This window comes from Stenella coeruleoalba (assembly GCF_951394435.1).
Source record: "Stenella coeruleoalba genome assembly, chromosome: 7".
Taxonomy (NCBI): Eukaryota; Metazoa; Chordata; class Mammalia; order Artiodactyla; family Delphinidae; genus Stenella; species Stenella coeruleoalba.
The window spans coordinates 115,151,631-115,165,226 of NC_137153.1; the positions used below are offsets into that span (position 1 = coordinate 115,151,631).

The 13,596-nt window shown below is 57.8% G+C and overlaps 1 protein-coding gene across 2 annotated transcripts in view; it reads right to left on the minus strand.

The window, feature by feature from the left end:
• Positions 1-175: 175 nt before the first annotated feature.
• Positions 176-13,596, minus strand: part of EEIG1 (estrogen-induced osteoclastogenesis regulator 1) — a 37,090-nt gene continuing 23,669 nt past the window's right edge. For both annotated transcript variants that reach the window (XM_079926719.1, XM_079926720.1), the window contains 10 exons: positions 12,725-12,845; positions 12,502-12,531; positions 9,758-9,874; positions 7,962-8,008; positions 7,651-7,805; positions 5,451-5,555; positions 5,167-5,362; positions 4,581-4,702; positions 4,416-4,485; positions 176-3,027 (listed from right to left, as the gene is read on the minus strand). In XM_079926719.1, the coding sequence (XP_079782845.1) occupies positions 2,982-3,027; positions 4,416-4,485; positions 4,581-4,702; positions 5,167-5,362; positions 5,451-5,555; positions 7,651-7,805; positions 7,962-8,008; positions 9,758-9,874; positions 12,502-12,531; positions 12,725-12,845 (1,009 nt within the window). In that variant the 3' untranslated portion in view covers positions 176-2,981. The remainder of the gene's footprint in view (positions 3,028-4,415; positions 4,486-4,580; positions 4,703-5,166; positions 5,363-5,450; positions 5,556-7,650; positions 7,806-7,961; positions 8,009-9,757; positions 9,875-12,501; positions 12,532-12,724; positions 12,846-13,596) is intronic.

A 13,596-nucleotide genomic window follows, 5' to 3' on the forward strand; every position in this document is an offset into this window, starting at 1 on the left:
CTCTGAGGTCAGAGCTGCCACCTCGTAGGTGTGAGACTGGCAAGAAACTGCCCTTCTGGGCATCCGTTTCCTCCCCAGGAATCTGGAGTAATAACTGGTGGTAATTCTGATAACTACAGTCAGGACTTTGAGAACCTGGCCACTGACATCTCCCCCACCCACAGCATGTCACCTTATACATCCTGCTTCCTTCTGATGCCGTCTGTGACCCCGACTTCAACTCAGTAAAACAAACAAAAGCCAACATGCCATAACAAACAAAAACTGCAACATTTAATTTTTTCCCCCCCAAACCAAGACACTGACACTAGGCTGATTTCCCTTTACAATGTTATTTTCTACAATAGAAGCTGGGACAGAGATACAAACACAGCCCACTGAATCAGGGGGTGGTGGTATAACATTCTGTTAGAAAGGAGGGGTGTTAAAAAAAAAAAAAAGACCTCCCCTCCCCCCATCTCCCTGCTCACCTCCCTAAAGAGAGGAAGCCGCGGACATTCTCCATCCTGGCAGGTCATGCCATGTGGTCAGTTTGTGGGGTGACCAGGAAAAAAAAAAAAAAACTAAAAATATTGTAGACCTTTATTTCTTTTCTTTAAATCTCCTAGTAAAAACGTTAAACTGTCTTTCAAGAAGATTCCAAACTGGCATTGCATAGACCAATTCCTTTCCAAAAATATCTCTAATATACTCTTTCTATCTCTCTATATATAGGATTTTAAGTCCAGAGCTGTGGGCACCTAATGGGAATTCACTGAGCTTGAGGGGACCATATGGCCGAAGAATGAGCTCCCACGTGGGGATGAGGCCAGGGGCTCCAGGCCTCCGGCTCCAGCCAGCAGTAATTTGGTTGTGGCCGAATTCTGTTAGTCCAATTACCCTGGCCCAGGGCCTAGCGTGGGAGGGTGTGGCAGGCTCTGTCTCCTTCTGGGGTGACTGTCAAGTTCAGACCTCGCGTAGGGTGGGGCTGGGGTTCCTGGTTTGGGGAATTCTCCCCAACAGCACCAAAGCCAGCTATTTTATGTCTAAAGCCCCAGAACTTTGAATCAGACCCCAAATACACCCTGAATGCATCTCCTCACTGGGCTGAGGTCATGAAGATACAGAAGGGAAGGACAGCATTCCCCCATCTTCTGGGGGTCACTTCAACTGGAGACGGTGCAGCCAGCTCCCTTTTAAAGTGCCAGGTGTCTGTGGGGCAGGAAGGGACCCGCAGAGCTGACCAGAGCCTTCTCCAGCCAGAGCAAATGCTCCGTCCTGCCTCAGCAGGCACCTTCGAACATTCATTTTCTAAAAGTTAGGTAATTAAAAACAACAACAACAAAAATCCTAGAAATGCTCTGGTCCCAACGCCAGGAGGTTCCAACACCAAGACTCCAATTCTTGCCAGTGGGGCAGAAGGGCAAGGACCCCTCCCAGCCTGGGGAGGAGACACCCCCATCTGCCCCCACCCAGATCCCCAGCCCTGCTGGGACCCAGCCAGCGGGTAGGGAGAGAACAGAACCACCTCCCCTCACCTGGGGGAGGAGAAGATACCAAACTGTGTGAACTCTAAAAACGAAAAGAAAAAGAAAGGAAGGAAGGAAAGAAGGAAAAAAGAGGAAAAAAAGAGGCAAGAAAAGGAAAAAGGTATAGGGCTAAGTAAACACCAGCCTGCTGGGTTTATACAAAATGAGTGAAATTTAAGAGCGGCAGGGGGTCTGTCCAGGGACTGGCTGGCAGTCAGAACCCACCTTCAAGCAAGTAAGGAGGACTAGGACGGGAAAGTGCTGAGAGCAGAGGATTTAGGGAGGGGGGCGGGGCCAGACTGCCCCCCGCTGGGAAAACCCCATTAATGGACCCCACCTCGCCCTTGCCCAGAGAGGGGATGCTTTCAGAGGATGGCTGAGGCTTTTCTGGCCAGGAAGCCAGCTCCAGGCCAGTCCAGTCACAGCCCACCTGCCTCTCCAGCACTGGCCCCGGCCTGGGCCAGCTGACCCTGAGGGAGAGAAAGGGCGCTTTGCCTGCCAAGCCCAGCCCAGCCAGGCCACTGACCTCCAAGGGCTTGGGAGGCACCTGCCCTGGCTTCCTACTGGAAGCCAGCTGCTCAGGACCCAGTCCCGGGCAGAGGGGAACCACCGTCCGCGCTCAGACCTTTCTCAGCATGGGGCTCGGGCCTGAGCTGGAGTTAACTGGAGTGGGGAGGGGCAGTGCCACGTTCCAGCCGGGCTGCTAGGGCTGGGCTGCTGACTGCACAGCAGGCAGCGCCCAGGAATCCTTGGGAAGGGCTCAGAGCACAGGCAGGTGAGGGCCAGGGCGCTGTGCTGGAGACAAGCGTGTGCAAAGTGCAGGCTGCCAGGGCAGCAGGAGAACATTCGTTGCAGGGGGAGGTGGGGTCTCAATCTGGAGTGTGGGTGGGGTTTGAGGTCTTGGTTCCCAGGAGGAGGCCGCCAGCAGGTCCCCCGGGACACAGGGAAGGGACAGCTGAAGCACTGAGCAGTCAGAGGGCCATGGTGGCAGGATTCCAGGGGTGGACTGGCCCCCCAAGGGCAAGGGAACAATGGAGCAAGGCCCTGCCAGGGCCACTGGCTGGGCCAGTGCTCCTGGAGTGAGCAGGGACACAGAACAAGAGGCCCCTCAGCCACAAGCATCCTTGCATGTGCAGGAGCTGCTGCATGTCCTCGCCGAGGGGCCAGGTGGGTGTCCAGAGGGGCAGTCCCCACCGCGTTTGTCTGGCCCACCTGCTTCACGGGCCCATGTGTCCAGCCCTCTAGTGGTTCAGAGGAGAATATTCACAGTGGTGCCCGGGGCCCTGGCGGACCATGAGCGTCCCAGCAATGATGGGAGGTCAACGGAATGATGCTTTGGGGCTGGAGTGCATGCAGCAGGCACAGATGAAATGCGGCACGGATGGTGATCCGAAGGGGAAGGTCCCTTGTGGAATGACTTGGGTCTGGACGCCTGTGAAGGCAGGGTCCTTCTCCAGCCTGGACGCCTGCTCCTCAATGGCTTTCAATCACGACTGGCTCATAGACCCCAGAGGAGACCCTGCGGGGAGAGACAGGTCAGCTTGTCATCCTTGATGGTCCTCTGCGCCAGGTCCTTTGGGCCAGGCCCTTGGGAGTGCTTCACAAGCAGGCCCCATTTTGCAGAGAAAGAAACTGAGGCTCAGAGAAGTTGAATCACTTGCCCAGGGCAACACAGATGTTAAGTACCGGAGTCTGCAGGAGTGCAGAGCTGGCACAGACCATGCCCCAAGCCCTCCTGAGCACCGGCAGCTCTCACGCTGGGGTGTGCTGCGCCCATCCTCACGACAACTCTGGCAGGGAGGGCCTGCAGCTAGCCCCACTTGACAAGTGAAGAAACTGAAGCTCAGAGGGATTACGAGGCTTGCTAAAAGCGCAGTAGAAGGCTGGGCAGCTTGATCGGCCTTTCTCCCCACTGAGGGAGGCCAGGGCCACCCCTGGGATTGTGGACATTCAGGGCTCAGCATACAGCTCTGCAATGATCTTGCTGCCAAATAGATCGGTTCTTCCCGTCCTGCATCTCAGTTTCCTCATTCTCAGAGGGGGCTAGAGAGGGATGTCACAAAGCCCCAAGGAGGTGCCCTCTGTTTCCTTCTTGCCCACCCCACCCGGGGCAGCTGAGGCGACCATGGAAAGATGGCAGTTGCAATATCAAGCCTCAGCCAGTAGGGGTCAGCAGAGCAGCACCAGAGGGCTGGTCTGGAGACCCTGCATGGCCCAGCAAAGACCCCTTGGAGATGGGGCCCACAGGAACCAGGGGAAAAGGCTTCAGCACAGCCCCGCAGGTGGGAATCTCTACCACTCATTCATTCATTCATTCATTCAGTGAGCCAGGCACACAGCAAGCATGCTGTAAGTGAACGATCATGAGAGGGCACTCTAAAACTGTAGAGTTCAAGTCCAAGTTTGACCCTACCACCTCCTCGTCTCTGAACACCATGCAGCAGAAATCTGTGTTGCTCACTGCCGTAGCCCCGGCACCTAGGGATAGCTCAGTACCTGGTGTGTAGCTGGTGTGCAATAAATATTTGTTCAATAAATAAACGAGTCATCATCATCATTTTTTTTAGGAGTTCCCAGATCCAGGAGGAAGGGAAAGAAAAGTAGAATCCAAAGTAAAGATGTATTAAGCCCCTGCTCTGTGCCAAGCCTTGTGCTAGGCACTTACCAAGCTTCCTCAGAACCCCCAAAACCAAACCCAGGGCCTTTGTCCCAGGTTTCCAGGTAAGGTGGTGTGGTCCACATCATTTGACAGATGGGAAACTGAGGCTCAGAGAGAAGTGACTGGTTCAAGGTCACACTGACAAGAGCTGGCATTCAAAGCTAGGTCAGTGGGCTGCAGAGGCCATATCCTCTCACCACTATGCCCCAGAGCCACACTTGTGACCCACCCAGAACCTTCAGCCCTACCTGTTGGCCAGCTGGATGCCACTCAGGGTGGTGGAGCCATCGCGGCTCACGAACAGCCGGAGGTTGCTGTCTGTGGGGACACAGGGAAGGGTGGGGGCTGAGCGGAGCGGCGCCGCCAGGGAGCCCCTGGGCATCGTCCCTGGCCCGCCGGCGCGGGCAGCTCACCCTCAGTGTTGCTGCCGTCCGTGAAGTCCTGGCTCTGCATGATCTTCTCCACGATGTCATCAGCGTCAATCCGCGTGTCATCCACCCAGGTCGGGTGGCTCTCCACGGAGTCCTTCTTCCTCCTGGGGCGGGGCGGGGCAGAGTCACGACAGTCAGGGCAGCAACAGGCACGACGACGACAGGACCAAGCACCCGCAGCACTCAGGATGCTCAAAGTGCACGTGAGAGCTGTTCCAGAATGTATTCATTTAACCCTCACGTCAAACCCTACGTGCAGATGCTGCCACGACCTGGCTTTACAGAGGAGGCCACGGAGGCCTTGAGACGTTAAGTACCAGCCTCTGAGAGGCTGCAGAGCAAGGGAGCAGGCGGGGACAGAGGGGACACTAAACCGCACGCAGCAACCGCTCACTGAGCATGCGTGCCAGGCCGGGGCGCCGCGCCTGTGAGCATCAGCTGGTTGAATAGCCACGCCCACACCACTGCGGCAGGGGCCCCCTTGTCCCCCTGTTACAGGTAGAGAAGCAGAGGCTCAGGGAGCCACCGGCGGGGTCTGCTCTCCAGGAGCACGTATGGTGAGACTTACCGAAACGAGCGGTCCGACAGATGTGGGGGCCGGGGTGGCCGCGGTGGCTTCTCGGGGGGCCGGTGCTCACGCTCGCTGCCCTCGGGACCCTCCACAGCTATGCTGAGGCCGCCCGAGGCGCTGCTGCTGGTGGACGTGTTCCGGCGATGCGTCAGGTCCGAGAGGCTGGAGGAGCGCGAGTGCTCGGTGCTGTAGCCTGGGGGGCGGTCGGGGACGCTGATTACGGGGAGCTGGGGGCCGGGGAAGATGGAAGGCCAAGGGCAAGGGGCCGGGCGGGCACTCACCAGAGATCTTGGACTGCTGGCTGGCGTAGCTGGAGTTGCGGGAGTGGCCGGAGTGGAACACCTCCTCGGGGCTGGAGAGGTTCTGGTCCGGCTCCTCTGGCACCCCTGGAAGCCGGGTAGGGGCAGGGGTTACCAGTGTGCCCGCCCTCGCCCTTGCTCCTCCTCTCACTGAGTGTGGGGGGGTGGGTGGGGGGTGGGGGGGGTGGAGAGCACATTATGTATTTCCATTTGAGAGACTGAAAAGCTGAGGTCCAGGGAAGCAGCAACCTGCCCCGGGCTGCAGGTCACCACTCGAACCCCGGGTCATGCGTTCATTCCACAAATATCTGTTGGGGACGTCCTCCACGCTGGGCGCTCTACCGGGTGCTGGGAACAGGAGATGTGGTGTCACAGGCACCAGTGGTGGGAAAGAAGAATGTTGAACAAAAATGACCCACGATTAACCACAACTGGCTAATGGCGCAGAGTAGGGAGCGTATGGGGGGGGGGGGTCTGACCCAGTCTGGAATCAGGGAAGGCTTCTCTGAGGAGGTGGCCTTAATGCGAAACCTTCAGGATGCGTGGAAGGGAGCAAGCCAGAAGGAAGCAGCATCAGGGGAAGGGCCTTCTAGACAGAGGGAACGGCATAAGCAAAGGCCCTGAGGCTTGAATGGGCTTGGGTCTGTGTAGCTGGAGTGGAGTGAATAAGGGGGTGCAGAAGGCGGGGAACACACTTTCAGGCAGTGACAGCAGGAGATTCCAGAGAACCAGGCGGGGTCTGCCCAGCGCTCCATGAGTGACCCCTCCCCCCACCCACAAAGGAAGCAAGGACTCATCCATCCTCTCTTTGGAGATGAGCACACCCAGGCCATAGGATGGACCCCAGGCCTGCCCGTGTCCCCACCCAAAGCCACATGGCTTTTCAAGTCAGCAGGTTCTCCGCATCTGAGGGGTTGCAGAAGAGGGAGAGCGAGAGGCAGAAAACCAGCTATAGAGGCCTGTGGGGGCTCAAATCCCACCCCCCGTGGGAGAGGCACCTCTTCTACCTTGCACAAAAGGCCCCACATTTGCTGGAGTGGCCTGGTCCCCAGATCTCTCCTCTGGGGACCCCCACCCTGAAGCTGGAGAGAGCAATGGAGCTGGCGAGCCCCCATTCCTGCATGCAGCCCCCAGCTCTGGGCCACACTAGGCTGGGTGTGCAGGAAAAACAGGAGTGGAGGGAAGCTGGCCCTTGGGGTCAGAGGGTCCCTCACAGCTCCCATCCCCTGGGGGCAGAATCACCCAGCAAACAGGGCCTGAGGCCCTGTGCCCTAATTGCTCTTGCGGCACCAATCAGGGCCGCCGCGTGCCGCCTTGCTTACTGATCAGCTAAGGGGCAGTCCTCCTCCCAGCCCTGAGCTCACCCCCAGGGAAGGGGTGCAGAGGCCAAGGCTCATGCTCGGAGGCGCCTGCTTCACCCCGCACAGCACCCAGGGTTGGGGGGTGGTGCAGGCTGGAGCCTTCTCTCCTAGTATCACTTCCCCCTCTTAATTGCCACACTGATTCCTCTGGGGATTCAAGCTCATTTGCGTTTTTCATAATATTAGTAATAATGATAATTTAACAAAACACGTGCTGGGAAATAGAGGACACACTATGGGCCAGGCAAGGCGCGCACGTACGTTTGCTCAGTTCATCCCCAGAGCAACCCAAGATGTGATTGCTACTGCTGATCCCATTTTGCAGAGGAGGACGCTGAGACCTGGAGAGGCAAAACGGCCAGTCAAGGTCACGCAGCCAGTCGCAGAGCAGGAGCTCACAGGACATCCCTCTGCCAGGAACACTGCACACCACACCCCAGATTCAGCTCAAATGACACCCCTTCAGGGAGCTTTCCCCGGTCGTCCCCAGGCGGACACCTTCTGTGTCTCTCTGACACCTCTCGTCACAGCTGTAGGTGGACATGCATTTGACATATTTATTGTCTCATTGACACCCGTCTCTCCTGCTAGGCCAGGGACCCGGTTAGTCTCGGTCCAGGGCGCTGCTGTGGTCCTGGGGCCACGCACAGAGCCCAGATCACAGGAGGGGCTCAGACGCCTGCCTAATGGAAGTGTGGGTGGGTACACGCCATCCACTAGCCTTCCCTTCTCAGCAAGCATCCCCCTTGGGACCTAGGGATATGGGGAGGTAAAAGCCTTCGGCCGTGGGAGGGGTAGGGAGGGCAGGTGAGGAACAGTACCTGAGCTGAGGATGGTGGGCCGCGCCTTGGGTGGCCGGGACCCTGTCAGGGAGTTGGTGCCACTGCCACCGCTGCTGGTCCCGCCACCCTTACACGTCAGCTGCAGGGAGGAATCCTGGCCTGGGATGGAGATGGACTTGGCAGTGGACGGCGGCCTTGGGAAGACAGATGGGTGTGACCGGAGTGCCCCACTTTGGGGTTGGAGAAGACAGGGGAACCCAAGAGCCTGGGGGAGGGGACAGTCCCTTGTCCCCCCTCCCCGTGTCCAGGACAGAGCCCCCACCACTCCGGCGCCCTGTACCAGCACTCACGTCTTGAAGCAGGGGTCTCCAGAGAGCAGGAACATTCCAATGGTGACCTGTGCAAAAGCCAGAGGAATCAGCCACGCCCCATCCACCCCCCCACCCAGGCGCCCGGCCTCCCTGTGGCCTCCCTGCTCTGGCTTCAGATGCGCTTGGACTCTGATCCTATCTCTGTCCCTTGCTGGCCCTGGCGAAGCCACCAAACTTCAGTGAAGCCCAGCTTCCTCGTGCAGAGGACAAAACTGATCCTAACGCCTACCTCGTGGAATAGTGGAGAGGATGCTGGGCACCTGGCCCGGGGTGAGTGAGGAGGGAATGTCAGCTACTGTCATTGCAAAACCACAAACAGACTGTGAGGCCCTCAAGGGAGGATCCGCAGACACTCTCTATCCTCTGCGCCCCTCGCAGCCCTCAGAGCAGGTGAGCAGGTGGGAGGGAAGCTCTCGATGCCTACGCGGTGGGGAGGGGTTCACAGATTCCAACACAGAGGGCAGGGGCTTGTGAAAGTTTGTTGAATAAAGTAAAGCAAGAAGCCATTAGAAATGTAACATCCACTCGGGCAAAGATTTTGGCAATGGTCTAAACAGGGCAAGGTTTGGGTCCCCAGATCTGGGCTGGGGCAGAGCGACAGGCAGAGGGGTGATGGGGTGGGAAAGAGGTGCTCAGATCACAGGGACACCTCTGACAAAAATGCTGACCACTGGGGTGAGGCTTTGTTTTTAATGGATTGTTTCATTTGGCCATGATAGCAACCCACAAAGTACGTGATGGCCCCAAGCTGTAGACGAGGGAACTGAGACTCAGACTCAGGGGAAGGGACTGCTCAAGGCCCTGCAGACAGGATGTGGAGGAGATGGCCTTGAACTGGAGGCCACCTGCCCCTGGGGCCTTGATCTGGCCTGAGGATGCACTGGGCCACTGGGGCAAGGCTGAAAGGGCTTGGCTCTCACAACAACTAGCCTGGACCTTTTCAGGTGCCTCTGGTTTCTTTGGCAAAAGGCCCAGGACGCCCCAGAGCCCTTGCCTGCCACCTCTTGCCCGGCTCTGCCAGGCATAACACGCTCCCGCTGGGCCAGCTCGCAGAGGTGTGGTTACAACAAGACTGTTTTCTCAGCCAGGTGGAAGGGTGTGGGGACGAGGAAGAGAGGCATGCTGGCAGTGGATGCCCAGATATCTCTGTCCCAAGAGGCCAAAGAGGCAGCTGCCTGGGGGGAGAGTGATGCCCCGGCTGGAAGCCTTCCCGTGGCTGGGCCCTCTGAGCAGCTGCCCGGCTCTGCCAGGTCTGGGGATGGCAGTCCATCTGCTCACTGATGCTCTGGGAGCTCAGGCTGCCTCATAACGTGTGGGCAGTGGTTAGGAGCTGGACCGCAGGCTCAAGTGGCAGCTCTGCTTGTGACCCAGGCGGATGATCTAACCTCTGCGTCTCAGCCCCCTGCAAAACAGTGCAAAACTGGGGCCAATAATAGATACCACACCCCACGGGGCTGTTGTCAGAAACCACGAGATAACGGGTGGTAAGCACTCAGCCACGATGAGCTCACCGCACGTGCTCACCAAGGCGTTAAAGAGACTATTGGGTCCCCCCCGACCCTGATTATGGATGGGGAAACTGAGGCCAGTGCCTGAGTCAGGCCTTCGGTGGTGCTTTCCTGACCCCAGGGCCCACGTCTTTCCCAGTGTCTCTCACTGCCTGTCTGGGGTGAGAACCTGTATTCTTAACAACCGTTCAGGGGACTCTGACAAGGAGCACGTTTGCCCCCGCCCCTTGGTGGGAGGGGGTGGGTGGGGCAGCAGAGTCCTGGTACCTTGAGGATGGAGTTGTCCTGTCGGGTGTTCTTCGTGTCGTATCCCTCCAGCAGGCAGCAGCGCACTGTGGAGCCCGAGCCTGCAAACTCCGCCAGGTTCAAGTCGGCAAAGCCCAGCTGTGGGGACAGAGGAGAGGGTGGGAGGCTGAGGGGAGTGCGGGCGCATGGCTGGCAGCCCAAGGGTTAGCTTGGCAAGGTGGGATGGGGAGGGGAGGCAGAGCCCTCGGGCCCGCCCCACGGCCCAGAATGACTGTTGCATAACCGGCACCCAAGGACAGAGGCCCGGGCTGGCGGCTCCAACGTGGCAAAGCCAGGAGCTCACATCCCTGAGCTGCACAAAGCACCCTTTGTGCCGTGTCCCAGCGTGCACCAGGGCAGCGCCCGAGATGAAAGGACATTGTTGTCTGTGACACAGACGCATTGTTCCCTGGGAAACAAGGCCGTGCTGTGGGAGCCACCAGGCCAGCGGACAGGAGGGGAGGGAAGGCCCGTGGGAACTTGGCGTTGGGCTGCAAGCGTGGAGGGCACTGCAGGGTGAGCAGGAGACCCTGGCGGGAGCTGGAGTGAGGGGCTGGTGGGAACTCCCAGCTGCTCCTGCAATGCAGAAGGGAGCAAGGGATGCGGAGGGAAGCGAGAAAGTGTGAGAACATGGTGTATGAGCTGAGAAGGCCTCCTGGGTGGAAGCCAAGTCTGCCAGACCTGGAGGTTGAGGTTGGAGGGATCCTGGGCTTGGCGACCTGGAAGACGAACCAAGCCAATCAGGGACATTTATTGAGCACCTGCTGCATGCAAGTCTCTACTGCAGAGCTTAGGGCGCATGCTTCAGACAAGGAAACTAAGGTTCAGAGCGGGGAAGTGACTTGCTCAGGGGCTCACACACCTTAACCGGCAGAGCCAGAGCTGACATTAGGCCTGATCAGCGTCAAGCCTCACCACCTTTCTGGGCCTCAGCTTCCTCCTCTGATTAAGGGGAGCTGAGCCTGTGGTGGAGGTTTGATTAAAGAATGGAAGGGAAGGGCCTGGCAGGTCTGACATGTGACATAGCAGGTGTGTGGGGGGAGGGGGAGGAGGTGGGACTTCCGGCTGTTGGCTGGCAGTCTCTTTCCTGGCTGTCCCTCACCCACATGCATCAACAGGAGGAGAAATCTCCACTCCGGAAGCATCTTCCACAGCCCGGTTCTAGCCACCCTGCCCTCTGCTTCTGGAGAGGGCATCAGCGCCCCGGCCAAGGCGGAGTACAAGGCCTGGTCCACTGAGCTTCCTGGGCTCTGGTCGGTGGGAAGGAACACGCCCTGCGCAGCACCTCCCTCGGGCTCTCCACGCAGAGTGAGGTGAGGCAGAGGCATGTCCCCTCTGGACTGACTGAGCCCATCCCCTGCTGCCGGGCGCCTCCCCAGGCCGCAGAGGGTGGGCGAGAGTCCCCACGAGAAGGGGGCTTAGGGCAGAGCAGGCTGACTCAAAGCCAGAGGTAACCCTTCCGGAGCCGTCTTCCCCCACCTTCCCCAGTGGAAAAGGTTTTAATGCGTAGGCCTGAACTGTCTGTGGGCACAGGGGAAGCCCGGCAACCACACAGCTGTGCAACAGCGGGGCCTGGCCGAGCCCTCTTCACCCAGCCGAACGATGGGCCCCGCCGCTGTTAGACAGCAAAAGGAAATTTGTGATGACAGAAAAACATGCCCATGATGTATTGGTAAGTAAAAAACCAAGTTGCAGAATCTGTTCAGAACAAGTCCCTCTTGTGAATTTAAATATCACATCACCTGCATGTGTGCAGGTACACACAGAGGGTGAGCCTTGTAGGATCCTCTAAGCCATATGCACACGTTTTATTCAAGGCTCTGGACATATATTTCATGCATTTTTTTTTTTCTTAAAAGGTCTGGAGGGCTTCCCTGGTGGCGCAGTGGTTGAGAGTCCGCCTGCCGATGCAGAGGACATGGGTTCGTGCCCCGGTCCGGGAAGATCCCACATGCCGCGGAGCGGCTGGGCCCGTGAGCCATGGCCGCTGAGCCTGCGCGTCCGGAGCCTGTGCTCCGCAACGGGAGAGGCCGCAACAGTGAGAGGCCCGCGTACCGCAAAAAAAAAAAAAGGTCTGGAAAGACCCTAACAAATCAAAATGGTGGAGTCTGAGGAGGAGGCCTAGAGAGAACTAGGGTGGAAACCACCCTTTCACTCTGAAAACCTCTGTCCCATTTGTGCTGCAACAAACATCCACTGCCTTTATGTTAAGTGAAAAGACTATCAATAAAGATATTTCAAAAAAATAGGGACTTCCCTGGTGGTGTAGAGGTTAAGAATCCGCCTGCCAATGAAGGGGACACGGGTTCGAGCCCCGGTCCGGGAAGATCACACATGCCGAGGAGCAACTAAGCCTGTGCACCACAACTACTGAGCCTGCCCTCTAGAGCCTGCGAGCCACAGCTCCTGAGCCCGCGCGCCTACAGCCCGTGCTCCGCAACAAGAGAAGCCACCGCAACGAGAAGCCTGCGCACCGCAACGAAGAGTAGCCCCCGCTCACCGCAACTAAAGAATGCCCGCGTGCAGCAACGAAGACCCAACACAGCCAAAAATAAATTTAAAAAAAAAAAAGATATTTCAAAAAAATAATACATCTCATGGAGGGCACGGCGTCTTCTGTTTGGGGCAAGAGACGCGGCTGGAGGTTAGTCTAGGAGCTTCTCTCATGCCTGTCCCATCCACCCATCCCGTCCCACCCCGCCGCCCCTTCACATGGCCCCGCTTACCTTGGAGTAAGCCTTCCCACCTTTCAGCTCCTGCATGGGAAACAGACAAAGGCAGCAGGATGACTAGGGGATCCCAGGGACCTCATGGGTCTCCCCAGTCCACCCCATCCCCCAATCTGACTCCCAGGGAAGGGGGACAAGAAAAGGGGTTGACTGACTCACTCAGGGCATGGGCCTAAAGCCAGCAGCCCAGTGGCCCTACCAGCGCCCCCTGGCCTCTCACCTTGCGCACCGACACACGGAAGATGCAGGGGTCCAGCAGGCCAGTGGCCGGGTTGGCACTCATCTTACACACGAAGGTGAACCTCTTCCGCCACCGCACACAGTTCTCTTGCACCTCCTCCCTGCAGGTCAGAGGGACAGTGAGTGCAAGGGTGCAGGGTCCACTTTTAGGGACGTGAGGGCCCTGCTACCTTTGGGATGGGGAGGGAAACTCTCACTTTTCACTTTGTATCACAAAGTGACTGTATTTTCATAACAAGAATCTGCTTGTGTACGTGTTATAAAAAAAACAACAAAAACATTAAAATAAAAAATGAAAAAACACAAGGCGAGGGTGAGATCAGGCTGGGGGCAGCTGTCTGTTTCCAGCACTGCCTGTCCCACCCCCAACCTTGCTCTGGGGTCTCGGGTAGCTCCTTCGGCTGCCATTACCTCCCTCCAGCTGGACTGCCACTGGCCATCTCAAGTGAGCCTCACAACGGTGCTCCCAGGATGGACTCCCGGCCCTTTTTATAGATGAAGAAACTGAGGCTAGATAAACTGCCCAGTCCTGCCCAGCCAGGAAACAGCTGGCCCTCAGCCCAGTGCCGCCTGGCTCCAGAGCCCCCTTCTTCACCAGCAATAATAACAATGATAATAATAACAACAACAACAACAGCTAACGCTCATACGGTACTTCTGTGTGCCAGGCACCACCCAAAGCATTTCACAAAACCAGCTGCCACAGGAGCCTTCTCCAAGGCTGGCGATCCAAGGTCACGCACCGTCTGGGGCAGCTGCTACCCGTAGTCCAAGCCCACGTTCAAAGAAACCGGGAGCTCTAGGGCTAAGACCCCGGCCCGAGGCCCACCACTGGCAGAGCAGAACAGGGAC